The sequence below is a fragment of the Pempheris klunzingeri genome, chromosome 13, assembly GCF_042242105.1.
Source record: "Pempheris klunzingeri isolate RE-2024b chromosome 13, fPemKlu1.hap1, whole genome shotgun sequence".
NCBI lineage: Eukaryota > Metazoa > Chordata > Actinopteri > Acropomatiformes > Pempheridae > Pempheris > Pempheris klunzingeri.
Window position 1 is genome coordinate 23,554,212 of NC_092024.1, and position 15,843 is coordinate 23,570,054.

Below are 15,843 nucleotides of genomic sequence, written 5' to 3' on the forward strand. Positions count from 1 at the left end.
TATCAGGGTGATGCATCTGTGTGGTTGTTTTCATGTGGTTTCAAATGCTTTATTTCACTCCTAGTAGCTGAAACCAGATGAATGCTGCTTTATGGATACACAGAAAGGCTTTTGGAAACAAGTGAACAGCTGAAAGGACACCTTTACTATTACAGGTTAGTACTAATTAGGATGTATTGTTCCAGCTTTGACCATTATTATTATTATTATTATCAGTGATACTGGAATATGATTACTAAAGATATTCCAGTACTGGTGTTGTCAAAATTAACACAAATATGAAACGAAACATTTTAATATCCATTATTGCAACCTTCAGTCTACAGGGGGAAAGAAAAAAAGCAATGAATCGCAATAAATTACAGCAAATTGTGTGATTAATGAGTTATTTTTTTAACTCTACTGACAGCCCTGATAATTAGACCTTCTCAGTGTAGTGTAGTCGTGCACTCTTACTTCTCCCGTCCAATTAAAGCTGTTTAGTGAAACTCCAGGCTCACTTTCAGTTTGCCCTACAAATAAAGTGGTTCAGAGTGATGTTTACAACCTGCTCAAGGTTGGACCGATGTTTAGTGAGCTGAGAAATGACTTAGGTGAGTAGAATATTATTTTGTACCGCACAGAGCTACGAAAACAAAACCCAGGCTGTAATGAAACGGAGCTTAGATGCATTTAAGAAACCAGGATTCACTGTGAGCAGGAGAACTACTCACATCGACTGTCTGACTGACTTATTTTGTTGTTGGTAAGTTTGTGTGTGTGTTTGTGTGAGTGACAGCGAAACTTCTACACACCAAACGATCTCAACACCAGTCTGCTGTGCAGCTTTGCAGCTTTTTCTCTGTTGAAATAATCTTTCCTTCTTGTTACTCGCTGTCACTGAACGCTCATCTGGGGCCGATACAACGTGCACTACGCTACACTACACTACACTACACTACACTGCACTACACTACGCTACACTGCACTACACTACACTACACTACGCTACACTACACCACGCTACACTACACCACACTACACTACACTGCACTACACTACGCTACACTACACTACGCTACACCACACTACACTACGCTACACTACACTACGCTACACTACACTACACTACACCACGCTACACTACACCACACTACACTACACTGCACTACACTACGCTACACTACACTACGCTACACCACACTACACTACACTACACTACACTACACTACACTACGCTACACTACACTACGCTACACCACACTACACTACGCTACGCCACACTACGCTACGCCGCGCCACACTGCACTACACTACAGTACACTGCACTACGCTACGCTACGCCACACTGCGCCACACTGCACTACACTACAGTACACTGCACTACACTACACTACGCTACGCCACGCTGCGCCGCGCCACACTGCACTACACTACAGTACACTGCACTACACTACAGTACACTGCACTGCACTACACTGCACTGCACTGCACTGCACTGCACTGCACTGCACTGCACTGCACTGCACTGCACTGCACTACACTGCACTACACTACACTGCACTACACTACACTACACTGCACTACACTGCACTGCACTGCACTGCACTGCACTGCACTGCACTGCACTGCACTGCACTGCACTGCACTGCACTACACTACACTACACTACACTACACTACACTACACTACACCACGCTACGCTACACTACACAGTTTCCCTGACATTATCCCTTGTTCTTCTGTTTTCTTCTCCTCCTCCTGAATATTACAGAACGAGGCTGCACAGAGCCATATGAGTCATGTTTAACACCTGAAAGTCAGAAACAACGTCAGCTGACTTTTGTGTTTTAACGCAGCGACTGAAGTGACTCAGCTTTCGAGTGTTTACATTCTGAAAATAGCATGAAAGCATGAAATCGTGCATAATTGCTGTTTATGTTGTTGTTGTCGTCGTCGTGTGAGAGTGATTTTCACTGCAGACGAAGGAGTTTCATGTTTTTCTGTACGATGTGGAGAGAGTTTTCTGACCTGATGGGATCGTGAAAAGCCTTAATATCAGAGAAGGTCAAAAAAGGACCAAGCCAGAGACAAACAAAGAATAAAACAAGGGAAGCTTCTTAAACATTAGAATATCAGCTGGTTTGATCTTCTCTCTTTTATTCATTGGATCATTTTCACTTATTTCTCTGATGCTTTATTGTAGTAGGTTGTCCTCTTTTTGAGCTCTCAGGTCCTCCAGAGCTGCCTGAGACACGTACAGCTCATGTTTTATGTATTATGGTTTCTGAATATGTGATTCCCAATATGAAAAAATTAGTTACTTGGCATTTACTTGTTATTGCAGGTCTGTACCAGCAACCTGTCGACTTGTCAGACTCTTGTTTTTACCTTTCTTCCTCCTACAAACGCAGCATTAAATCCACGTTACAGCTGCAGCTAGTATTAGTTTTTGTCTTTAAGAAGCTAAAAATCGCCCAGCACAATGTCCAAGATGTCTTTTGTACAACCAACAAATTACAAACGATGTAAAACAGAGTCAAAGCTGATAAAATGGGCATTTTTAGAGAAGAAAATTTTCTGTTAATTGCCGAGCCAATTAATTGATTCATCACTTATCCACACACACACACACACACACACACACACAGATCCTGGAGAAATAAAAAGGGAATCTTTGGACTTTTATTCTGAATATCCCCAGAACTCACAAAGCTTCCTCCCTCTAATAAAAGCATCCGCTAAATTAGACGACCACGTACCTAAGATGGCGATGACCTCGTCGTCCTGGATGACCTCCAGCGACCCCGACACGACGAAGCACAGGGTGTCGACGCTCTCTCCGGCGTGGAAGATCAGGTCTCCGGGGGCGCAGTGGGTGGTCTGAAACTCCACCGCCAGCGAGCGCAGGCAGCCGTCGCTGGCTAACCGGAAGGCAGGATGTTCGTTGAACACCTGAGTAGGAGGGCGGGAAGATTATGGTCAGTATCTGTTCCTTAAAGCATCCTTAAAGTTGTTCTGCTGCTACAAGGCTCCCTGCAGACAATGAGTGTGATGAGAGTGAACTTTGGCACCAGTGTTACCTTCAACATTGTGCACCGCTTGAGCTTTACACCCCAAATTTCTAATCACTTGATCTTTACGCTGTGAATCACTGAACTCCAGAAATGTTTTTCTTCTGATGGCTCTTCTTAACACTCACGATTAGTATTTGGTGTCATGTCTGACATAGTCTGTGCCTTTTTTTCTAATAAAAAAAAAAAGCTAAACCAATAAAAGTAATGGATTTAAAAAAAAAAAGTTCTTAAAAAGATCCCAAAAAGTTGCGTTGCTTCTTTACTTGTTAATTACTGGAGTGTGCACCGGTGAGAATTCAGCAGTTTTGTCCATCTAACAAGTATCTTATCTAAAGTACCAGTGAAGCAGTCATGAAATTTGCTCTTGATATTAAAAGATCTGCAGACAGAAGATGAATCCTTGTGTTTTTCCTCCAGTGCCACTATTAGTCCAAAGCTTTAACGCTATCCAAAAAAGACTTGCTGACCACATTCGTGCTCTCCAAAGGATGAAATTGTTTGATTCTACTTTAAGGGAACATAAATGTAATAAACCACCTAGATTTCTCCGCCTCCTTCTTTTCCTATCTGCTGCAGGAACCATTTTCTGATTCATATATGCAAAACGAAAACACAGATTCCACACAGTGAGATAATCCATCAAAGTAACAGTGAAGCCTTCATTTGCTTTAGCTGTGTCTTCATGTCACTGCTTCCTGTCAATTACTTGAAGCTCTGGGGAAGAAATGTAAGTCTCCATCTGGAAATAATCCCTCAAAACCATGTTGCCTCAGAAACTTCACTGTCACAACAGTCTTTTCATTTCGGACCTTTGTTTAGCTGGGACAGCAGCTGGCACCCTGTCAGCAGTCCTAAATCACAGCACACTGGGACGGAAATGTTGAAAATTAGGGGGCTGCAAAACCCCCAAAATCCTCTAATGTGATACTGTTGACGTGTTTGTGAACCTGGCTGCTTTGTGATAAGCCAAAAGTCAAAACTGTGTTCGTGAGCAAAGTTTTATTTGAAATCTTTGGGTGCATTTCATCTTTTTTTTAGTCGTGAGGTCACATCTCGTTTTCAAACAGCGACCACATGACACTAACTTTATCTGGACAAAAACACACAAACCCAGAAACATCTTTAATAGCAGTGAGGCTTTTATTTTTATTTTTAACCACTAACTTATTAGCACATTCCTAGAGTTTATTATTTTAAAGCGTTTACTTTACCAAACTTACTTTTCTTAAATGCATTGAGGAACTTTGGTGCCTAATGAGCAACACATTTGCATTTTTGCTATTTTTTTTTGGCTCACTTTATATTCCTGATGAATTCCTCATGTTTTTTGTAAAATAACCACATTTACTTTTTTTAGCAATTGCTGTTTTTTTGTTGTTGTAATTATAAGGACAAAAAAATCAATTAAAACTCATCTGTTTCTTTGAATATCCACTTAGTTTTGGTGAAATATTTCAAACCTTTGAAAAGAGGTCTGGTTTAAATGGGCTGGTTCAGCCGTTGTGTGATGTGTTGCCTTTTAGAAAGACGGATATTTGAGGCACCATAAGAGCCAGACGCTCTGAATGATGAGACTAATTTCAGTGACTGTTACTAGTATTTGTCACTGGAGATGGTTGTTATGCAGCACAGTTACACAACCCAGTGTGTCCTTTGTTCGATGCCAGTTCAACACTTTCAGCCAGTTTCAGTCCGTCAGGGACTCAGATGATCAGTGTGACGCCCAGGAGCTTCCAGCAGAGCCTACATGTAATAAATGCACCCCAGGTCTGGTCCCCAGTACGTTCAGTGGAGTGAAAAGAGTTTCCTACTCCAGAAATCCAAAAAGCAGTTCATGTGTTTGTTAGTTCATTATGAATGGTTATTGCAACTAATAGACATTTACTGTTTGTCTTTTTAAGCAGATTCCTCTGCACATTTCTTATTCTCAGGTGGAGAAAAATATTCTATGATGATTTTGTACTGTCTCAGCTTTTAATTCAACTAACACGCCTCGTGTAGGATTTGAATATTTCCAAGTTTACCACCCCTCAGTGGTACGGCGGTATGAAAAAGCCATTAACATCTAATGTTACCCTTCCTACCTTTTTCTCATGCGTCATTTTCCTAGAAACAAAAACATGATTCATCAGAAGAGGATTAGAGGAATTATCACAGGAACATCTTTAAAAGTGTTTTAATCTGTGAGCTGCCTGCTTTTCTCATGATTTAGACACAGAAACCCACAGAAACATACCTTCCTGTTGAGGTGGACACAGATGTCGGCCCGCATGTCCTTTGGACAGATGGATAAGACCTGAAAGACAGAGCGACATGAAGGTGAAGGGGGGGGTCACACTGCTGCTCACAGACGTGCCTCCATTTGGCATCGCCGAGACAAAAACTGACAGGTGCTAAAGAGGAGGACATTCATTAAGTCTCTTCCTCCTGCCCAGGTTTCCCTTTGAGGATTAAAGCCAGTAAAAAATATTCACAAACAGTATTTGACGGATTTCTGTTGGCAGCAAGATGAAGGCGGCGGTTTAACTTTAGAAGGTAATGAAGACATATTTAATTATTAGATTCTCTTTAAAGATGGTTTTGGCTTTTGCAAAAATCCCCCCGAAAAGTCTCTTTTCCTCCGGTCCTATCTAGAGTACAGGGATTAAGCTGAGCCTCGACCCCACATATCTGATGGAAGCTGGACCTTCAGTCGTCAAACTTTGTTCGTGGAAGAAAGTTGAGACTCACAGATGGTAAGCAACGTTTATGGTGACTTCTAAGGCAGAAAGAGGCAGGAAATGGCTCCTCTGTGGGTGTGTGTGCACTGTCTGCAACAGTTAACTGTGTATGTGCTTGTCCATGCAGGAGTTGCATTGCTCTCCAACACTGCAGTGAGGGCTGGAGACAAATCTACAGCAAAAACATGGAAGGCTCGTTGTTGAAGACGAAAACAGGAGGAGCTGCATTTGATGTTTGTGTTATTTTCTGCTTATATTGTTGTCTGTCTGTTTGCCCGCTTGTGGAGGAGTGCTGTGTGTAAATTGTGTGACAATCAGCCTGATCAGAAGATTGCAAAAGCAAACCTCAGGTGCAAAAAAACTCTCAGCAGTTGGAGGCGGAGCAGAAGAAAGATGGATACCTTCTTCACTCAGGTGAGAAAGAAGCTCAAAGAAAATGACAATTAGAAAGTGAACATTTTAAATGTATTATGTGACTATAGCAGTTCATTAGAGCCACTGCAGGCCTCTAATCAGAGGGGCCAACACAAATATTCTCATCCAGGAGCCACACAGGAGACAATTACATAATTGTAAAGGTCTGATTTTGCCAATCCCAGCGTGACAACCATGCAGCGGACCATAGAAGTCACTCAGACAGCCTCCCTCCATCCATGAGGTCGTGTTATCGTACCTGTGATGAACTGAGAAATGCTTCGGCGAGGAGAAAGTCTGGCTTCCATTCGATAGCAGCACAGCTTTGCTACAGGTTACTGTCCATGTATTGCTCCAGTGACCAAATTAAAGCTTATTTTGTTGTTGCACTCATTAACTCCCACTGGATGCCTGCCAAATAGCCTAAACTGCAAATTGTAATCACTCTGTCCAACTCATTACACAAATTCTGCAGTCCAGCCTAATTAGATAAGGCATTTAGGTAAAACAGAAATCGACCAAGGCGATGACAATAAATCATCTAAAAGCCTCTGCAACATCAAAACACAACACAGCGGTCTGGAAATCGCCTTTGCTCTATTTAAAGTCGAAGACATTAGCAGCACTCGGGTGGCTTTGCGAGCCTCTGGTCTTTTTTGGGTGTGTACTCGCATAAACAGCTGATGTGTACCGTGTAGCAGCTCCCGAAGTGACAAAAAATATCCACTAATTGGCCCAACGTCTGACTACGGGTATTTATACTGAGGGCAGCTTTGCCTTATTCTCTTCAGGACTGTATAATTATCTCCACAAAAAGGGCTTATGATCTAAAGAGATAAAGAGAAAGACAGAAGGAGCATTAATGTCGTTTAGGAACTCCAGAGAAAATCAAATAAAATGGAGAAACTGAGGAGAAAAGGCAGGAAAGTCCCTCTCACACAGGTCAGATGTCAGGAGAAGATGATATGAAATAATGAATGAACCCTGTGACCTTACCAGATAATCTCACAGCCATCTAAGGTCATGATTTTATCATTGGCCGGTTCCCAGTTCAGCATCTGCACTGAAAATGAAATTCCTAATGTTTCCCCAGAGTTGACGGGGAAATCAGCGTTTGATTCACTATCAGAGAGGGAAGTCTGTCTTTTCCAAACTTCGAGCGGTGATTTGTGACGGACTAACTTTACATGACAGATTAGTGTTGAAATAATCAATGTTTACCGAAGTTATTACAGATCACAGCAGCTCCCCAGGTGATATTAGACCTGTCTGATAAAAGTGAAAAGAAAAGATGCTGAAGAGAATGAAGCTGTTTGTGATCTGACACAAACAAGAAAAAAAAAAGCACTTTGACGTGTGTTTGCTTTCATTAGATTCATCTTCTTGCCATCTCAGCCCAGTTATGTAGAGCTTAATTAATGTCTTCAGCACCCGAGAAAGAGGGTGAATCTGAGAAGATAAATTGAAGCACAGCATGGAAGAGTATACGGTAACCGTGTTTTTAAATCTCCTGCTCCTTCAGTTTTGAGCAATAATTTAAAATATGAAAAGACGGCTGTTGAGTTTTACTGCTCTTGGACTCAAAGAACACAAAACAAACTACATGTACGACGAATATACGGTCAGTTTCCTCCACTGACGATTCCAATAAAGTTTAATTCAAACGATGATTATGTCCTTAAATAAACTGGAGATGGCTGTTCAATCCACAGCCAGAGTGTCATTTGTTTGATTGTCTTTTTATTATCTTTTATCAACTACCACTCAGCTGAGTGCTTTTAATTATGGTCTATGTGCTATAATGTGCACGTGTATCGTGACGTTGTTGGCAAACATGTTGTCTGAAGCAGCGACTTGGAGCCCGGAGACAAATTTCCCTGCAGGGCAGTAAAGTAAATCTTATGTTATTCCATGTGGCCTTAATCGGGCAGAACACACAGCTAATCTGGCAGAAAGTCCACCACATTCACAAACTGATCGGTGGAGACAAATTAAGGGTTAATCTCAGACTTAATCTTGAACTAAAAGCACTTAATCTGTTCAGCTAAACATTCTGTTGCTAATCGTAACCATTACTTGCACATTTCCATAATAACTGACTGTATTTTCGATGACTGTTTTTGCACATATCACCTCCTAATATCACCAAAAAGCACCTTCTTGCTGATATACTGCAGCAGCTTGATGGGGGATTTCTATGGGATGAAAGGAACCCAATAAGAAATTCAATTTTGTCCATGTTGTATTAATTAAGAGGATTGTAAACATTTCAGTTATATGCATCAAAGGCTTGTGAGTGACAAATAAAAGCAGCGGTCTTGAAGCTTAATGCTCTTTTCTTTAATGTAACGCACTAGAAGATTAGAGTCCTAGTTGTGCGTGCAGCTGACTGCAGTCTGCTGACGATGTCTTTGGGTGCAGAGTCATAAGTTCACCACTCAGCATGTGTTTGGGTAAATGAGGGTGTAACAGTACGTGACTGATGCTTGGCTTTCAGGCATTTGGTTCGTTCTCATGCCTTTATATTTGTGTTTCTTCTCCCTAGTTGATGCTTTGTTCATTGCTTCTTTCCGTCTTTGCGACATGGCTGTGGTTGTATGTATGTGCAGTATGTGCTGACAAAGCAGTCTCACCTTCTCTGTGTCGATGCCTTTGGACATGGACCAGGTGGAGACGATGTAGTCCATCACCCGCTCGCTCAGCCCCTTGGGAACCTGGTAGAGCTTCAGGAAGTCCCTGACGTTGTTGAGCATCTCGTGGTAGCGGTTGGTGTTGGCGTACATCTGCTGGAAGATGGTGGTCACGTTTCCAAAGATGGTGGCATAGAGCAGAGCTAGAGAGGACAGAAGAGAGATGAAATACATCTGTGCACAAACAGGCCGGCCTATATCCTGACAATCTGCTTTGTTTTGATTTTTCATCATCCTGACAAACACCAGAATCACCAAACATCCTAAACAACCTGGCAACAACATCTAAATCTTCACCAGATGCGGCTGAAAGCTTCAGAGTTGGGCCTAAGAATCCACTCCTGCAACGATACCAGACACCATTTCAAGGTGGAAACACCTAAGCAATCGGCCTGTAACCACAGAGGTGCTGCCAGTCACCAAGAAAACCGCCTAGAGTACAAACCAGCCACCTACATAAACAGGAAAGCATCTAACAACACAGCTGGATGCTTTCACACTTCAATACATCAGGAACCAGCGAGCCAGGCCAAAAAAAAAAACCCTTTAGCAACACCCACGCTAAAAGTTTAGTCCAAGCAAGTTGTGTTCATGCAACAAACTTTCAGAAACTTTGACTTTGACTTGTCTAGTTCACATTTACTACACCAATCTCCTTGTTAAGCATTATGTTTTTTGCAAATGATCTATGATTTGAAGGATTTAAAATGATTCTTATGAAACAAGCCTGTGTGAGCCGTGTTAACGGCGGCTTTAACTGCTGAGGAGGTGTTCAAGAGGAGGCGTGTTTCAGCCGCTTCAAACGGTGCGTCGTCGCCGGCGAGACGGTCTGTCAGCCTCCTCTGTACCCTGCTGCTGCTACCCTGCCGTTTCCATAGAGACCTTACTCGAAATAGTTCTCCCTCTTTTTTCCCCTCCGCCGCCTCCTCCCAGCCAATAAAACTGGCAAAAGAAAGAGAAGAAATAACAAGTTTAAAGACTTTGGGGCTGAGAAATGGGGCTCGGTAGGAGTGGATGTGTATGTGAAAAAGCATGAGGAAAGAAAAGGATGGAAAAAATAAAAAAAAAAAAAACAAAGGCAACCAGGAAGCCACAGAGAGCAAAGGAAAGTTGGTGTGTTTTTATGCTCAGAGCGTCAGAAATAAAGAGGAGACACAAAGAGAAATAATGTATTTGGACGATGGACAAAAAGTGAAAAAGCCACAGAGACATTCAGTGTCTGCAGTGAGATAACTGCAGTTTAGGTTTGTTCTCTCGAGGTCGGCATGGCTCCAGGACCCCCCAGGACCTTTCCAGGACCCTGTCAGCTTGTAAAGGAGGACAAAAACACTACTGAGCTGGAACTGAACGCTGAGACACCGCTCTTACCCCGCCCCCCCCCGAAACACTGCTCTCCTAATTGGCTGAGTTAGTGGCTCAGCTGTTGGCCAATGTCACCTCAGAGCAAAGAACGACCGAGGCTTGAACCCCCCCTGGAAGTTTCTCTTTTTTGAGCTGGAACACCTCTGAGTGTCTGCGAGGATAGAAAGTGGTTAATTCAAACTCTTAAGTAAATAATCCTCTAGTTTGGTTCCTTTATTGAGGTGTGAGGGAAACAAACAGAGACGCCTGAAAATGAGTTTCAGAGGTCTAACAAGAGAAGTGTGGAGTTATCTCAAAACAAAACGTTTACTCACAAAGCCCAGTGTGATGGGGACGAGGAGGAGCTGTGGAATATTAGGAGGAAAACTAATTAGCAGCATTTTTCTGCTTTAAATGAGGTCTGGCTATCAGCACTTTGACAACAGGTCGTCAAAGCAGCTTAAGACAAACAGCAGAATTAGAGGAAAAACTAAACAGTGTTTAAAGGTAGCTGCTTCCTCTTCTACTCTAAACTGAACACACATCTCTAGGAGAGAGATTATCTAACGTTAACATCCAAGGGACCTCCTCCACTGCTTCTCTAATACAGCACAAAGAGAGCGCTAAGTAAACACACCAGAGCTGGTTCGGCTCGTTTTAGTCTGAAGACGCCTCATTCAACAGGTAAATGTTCCCACTGTCATTAAGGCTAAAGAAAATGGACACTTAGATCTCCCATGTACCTGTAATTGTGGCACACGGCACAAACGTTCCTGCAAAAGCAAATAAGCAGACAATAACCAATAAACCAACTATGAACTTTGATGTTTCATTTTTAAGCCAACACAGATTAGAAGTCCTAACAAAGTCCTAATAAATAAACCATTACATCTAATGAGTGCCTCAGTGACAACTACTGTTTTTAATCATTTTTAATAGGATATTTATATAATATTAATTATTATAAGTCTGCCCATTTCGTTATCTGACCTCTAATAAGGTAAGTGAACACCACACAGCAACAAGAAGAACGATGTATATAAGTTAGAAATGCAAATCTCTAAATACTAAAAGAAAATCAGGTACCACAAAGAGCCAAAATATGGAACATGGCAGAAAGACAAACAAACCAAATAAAGGTGGGGTGGGGTCCTCATGCTGCCAGCATCATTCTGTATCAGTCTATAAAAACACAATGAACCCTATGAGTTAAGACAGTTCAGTCAAAGTTCTCAGGCTGCAGTTTAGAGCTGTCATTTCAATACTAAATTTGAAACCTGATCTGTCCCCCGTGGCTCTATTTATTTAAATCCGTCTCCGTTTCCCCCTTCTGGTGGCCAGAGACAGAGGAGCCGTTTGGGGAGTTTGGTTCGGTCTGGACGGGGAGCAGATGAAGAGCTTCACTTCCTCATATTTATCAGCCTGAGGGAGGGAAGACCAGACGCTGTCACAGTGAGGCTCCGATCAACTGGAGAGAATCTTTGCAGGAAGTTTGTCTCCAAACTGACTGTGACACTGAAAAGGAAAATATATCAACATGATTATCTGGTTTCATTCGTTGGTCTATTTTGGCCTCCTGGCGCCTTTATAGCTCATCTTCCTTTCTTTTTTTGTTGCTAGGCACTCATTAGCTCAGCGGCTCTTTACATCGCAGACCACCTGTAAGTCAGACAGTGTGGGCGGGTCGGTGACGTCTTTCTATCTGCATCTTTGCATGCATTTCTTTTTTTGTGTTCAGCCACAGCAGCTCCTGCTAACTCCTCTGTTATTGCCGTGGATCACTTCCTGTTTGCCGAGGATTGTTTTTTTTGGTTTTTTTGACTCCAGAGCCGCCAACCACACCGTCTGTTTTTAAGTACAGGACTTACATGAAGTTAAATCTGTGCCACATAAATCAGCAACTGAACAAAGCAGAGTTTAACTGATAGTGACAGCATCGTGATTTCTATAACCAGGTATGTTCACACCAAGATAAATGAAAAACATCACATAATCGAACACACTTCTGTAACTGCAACTCTTCTAATTCACAGCACTTGATATTTACATGACGTTCAGGAGGTGCTGCACACTGAAACATGTTTTTAGAGCTTTAAACTAAAACGATAAGACTGTGCTGTGATGACACACATCAATGCTGCGTTAATATGCACATTTATTAAATATATAACTGCATTTCATGGGGTGAAAAAAGGGTTAACATGCCATCTACTGTAGTCCTCCTCCTTAGCCCATCGCTGTGAGTGGAGTTATGCTGAGACTTGGGGGTGAAGTTACATTTAATAATTTGTTTCTAACGTCTACATCAATATGCATGGACTTAATCATCCTCCTCTTTAGGTCTTTGTTTGGTCTTTGTGCTGCACTGGTGGTTCTACCAATATATCAGAGCTCAATCTACAATAAATTACACAAGTGGAAGAAGCAAACTTCTGTCAGTTTTGCAAAATAAATAGTTTCCACGTGTAATTTCATGATGTGCATCAATATAACTTAAGTCTTTCATTATCTGCTCAAGCAATCAGAAGGTCCGATGACAAACCTGATGTCACCAGATGAGGGACCTGCTGCTTTTGAGTAGAACAGGACATAAATAATCCAGCATCAGTCTGAAAGCTTCACTCTTTCATCCCCTCTTTCAGTTGATGTAACAGATGCCAATAAAGGCCGTTTCACCTCGATTCACCTCACTATTGTTAGCGTTACTTTCTCCTCAAGGCAATTGTCAAAACGAGACGATGTTAGATGACGAAATATTTCCTCAAGACAAAAACTACGCGTGTCAAAAACTGATCGGGCCAAACAAAGCACGAGCGTCTCTTCAGTCTGATTACCTGTAATGACAGTGAGACGATTTTGCTCTGTGTTTGTTGGGAATCAGGAGAGATCAGAGGCTGTCTGCATCCTTGTTATGTGGATTTTCCTTTTCCCGGGTTTTGGACGACCTGCCAGAGGAGTTTGTCAGGATGATTTGTCAGAGTGAGTGAGCGTCGGGGACAGAAATCTGTCGGTCCAGGAGGAGAGCGAGACTCACGGTGTCACATCCCGAACACACACAGCACACAGCAAATATCCATCACAACACTCCAACATGGGGAGACAGCTCGCTCACAGACAAACACTGACATACAGTAGAAGATACCACACACATACAAACGTGGCACAAACATTGAAAGCAGAAGAAAAACACTTGGCCAAACTGGCCTGTGTAGTGGTCATCAGTACACCCAAGAACCGGCTGTTCTCTGTTCAGATCATGTAAATGCAGACTAGTTTAGTTTGGAATTCATCATTCACACAGTCTCATGGCAGGTCAATAAAACCACACTAAACAAACACCTTTGCACCAGAAGTTTGATTGACAGCTTCCCACCACCCTAAACAACCAGAGCCAAACAGAGAAGCACACCTGAAACACGTGGAACAGGTTAGGTGTGACAGCATGCCAAGATCCATCTGATGGAACAGATTTCATTCTCAGTATCTATGTTTAAAATCATCTCGGCTCCCTCTCACACCTGTAGTTTGACTTGGTCCAGAAGAAATATAAAAAAAAAAAAACAGGGTTACATTTAGTTCAAGTTCAATTTATTTTATCAGCTGTACTATATTCATTATGATGCTGCTGTAAATATACAATGTCCCCGTCTGGGATCAATAAAGTCCATCCATCCATCCGTCTGTCTGAACATGAGATCAAATGGACTGACAGGTGTCTCATCCATTGGACAGTTCTAATGACGCCATCCTGCATTATCAGCACTACATGGACATTCATTTATCTTCTGTGGTGTCACAGAAAGCTCCTAAAGAAATAACTGATTAGACGGGAACTGGACCTCAAATGCCTGAGAGGACGGAAAAGAGGCATCCTGTGCTGCGACAACATGGAGCTCTGTGTTCCACTCAGCTTTAATTACAATCTGGCAAGATGCACAGATATTAGATATTACACAGACCGCTCATACAGACTGGGAGATGGTTTTAGTTTGGGCTTCAACATCACATATCAATCCCAGGCAGACCCTCCTTTATTAAGTATTGTTTAGTTAGTGGCTTGTTTGATTGACAGCTATCACCAGCTCATACTCCTCCTTCTGTCGTCTGCTCAAAACTACTTCCAGCGTGCTACTGTTGCCTGTGTCGTATTAATGAAGCAGCGCAAATGTAAAGGAATGAGAGGGTCGAGAACGTGGCGGTGGCTCAGAGGAATACCCAGGGGGCTTTATGCAAAGTCACGCCGCTGACTTGAGACGGACGATTGATGAGGAGACGCTCTCTTTCCATCTCTCTCCGACTCTCTGCCAGTTCCACCAGCTGACGTGACTACGAGCCGACTGGCTGTAGAAAAACCAGCCACTGGGGACTTGACAGGCTGAGTCGCAGGTGATGCAATCGGCCGGTTTGAGTTTCATCGCTGCAGCGTTTTAAAGCGGTTGTGAATCTTTGGTGTGACCTGGGCTTTACTCTCATGTCACTGCAGATGCAGCCACTGACCTTTTCAGCAAATTCACTCACCTGTTCCCTGCTTGCCTATTGACCATGATGGTTTATGATTCTCTGCCTGACTCCCATGAGGATGAGTTTGCCTGTTCTGACTATCTGGTTTGGCCCTCGTCTGGTTTTCACCTTCAGTAAACGTGAGCTTTCAAGCTTGCTGTTTTGTTCTGAGCTATCACAGACACAAACTATACAGCAAAATGCACCAGAGTTTATTCTGAACCAAACTAAGCTGGTTACATGTGAGCACTCTGTGATGAATACCGTCTGCCAGGTTTGAGCTTAGTTCCTTTCCAGGAGATTCCATTTGCCAACCTCTGTATGCAAAAACCTGAGCATACCTCTGTGACGCAGACGCACCGAAATAGCAACACAAATTGAAAACAAAGCAGCCGGGGTCCTTTAGAGTAGCCACCTCCATCACGAGCCATTGAACCCAGTCCATTTGCTGCTCAGTGAGCCAAGTCAGCGTCCAGGCTGCATCACAACACATTACACAGTGACAGGACACTGCACTCTGCCAGCCAAACACTGAGAGAGCCAGTCAGCCGCATCCAAAGAGTCCAAAGCCCTGAAAAAAAAAAAACGCTGCTGTATAAATCTGTTTTGACAAGCAGTAATTGTGCATCAAGCGCTCTCTGGGTGAGTAAAACATTCTGGCTGATTGTCTCCAAATAAATATTGACTGAAAAATCTGCAGAGGCATCCCAGTGTTAGTCACAGCCTGCCTCTTCCCCAGCCACGACAATCATTCCTGTAATTGTGACTTTCACTCAGTAAATAAGATTCTTTTTTTTCCTCGTTTTCTCCAACAGCACATTGTTTACTTAGGTCCACTTAATAGACTACTTAGTGCCATGCAAAAACAATAATGAGTTCTGGAGTGAGTGGGCTGGGCTGCAGGTGGGAGAGGCTGAAGTGTGACAAATGTCCGTGTCAACCCGAGCCCCAAGTACCGCTGAGCGATATTACACTCCAGACATTAGGCAGGCTTGAGTCTTGAGCCATTATCAGCAGAAAAAGTCTGCAATAGAATCCTTGTTATGGTTCCTTGACTCAAAGCTGGACTGTGACTTCAAACAAAAAACAACACCGTCTTCCTCTGAGAGGTTGAATTCTTTA

General features: G+C 42.7%; 1 protein-coding gene across 1 annotated transcript in view; it reads right to left on the reverse strand.

Annotated features, from left to right (window-relative positions):
• The window catches only part of kcnh5b (potassium voltage-gated channel, subfamily H (eag-related), member 5b), a 131,321-nt gene that overhangs the window by 43,993 nt on the left and 71,485 nt on the right, over positions 1 to 15,843 (reverse strand). The window contains exons 9-11 of the mRNA XM_070843043.1: positions 8,824 to 9,023; positions 5,293 to 5,352; positions 2,742 to 2,934 (exon numbers count right to left, since the gene is read on the reverse strand). Coding sequence (XP_070699144.1) covers positions 2,742 to 2,934; positions 5,293 to 5,352; positions 8,824 to 9,023 — 453 coding nt within the window. The remainder of the gene's footprint in view (positions 1 to 2,741; positions 2,935 to 5,292; positions 5,353 to 8,823; positions 9,024 to 15,843) is intronic.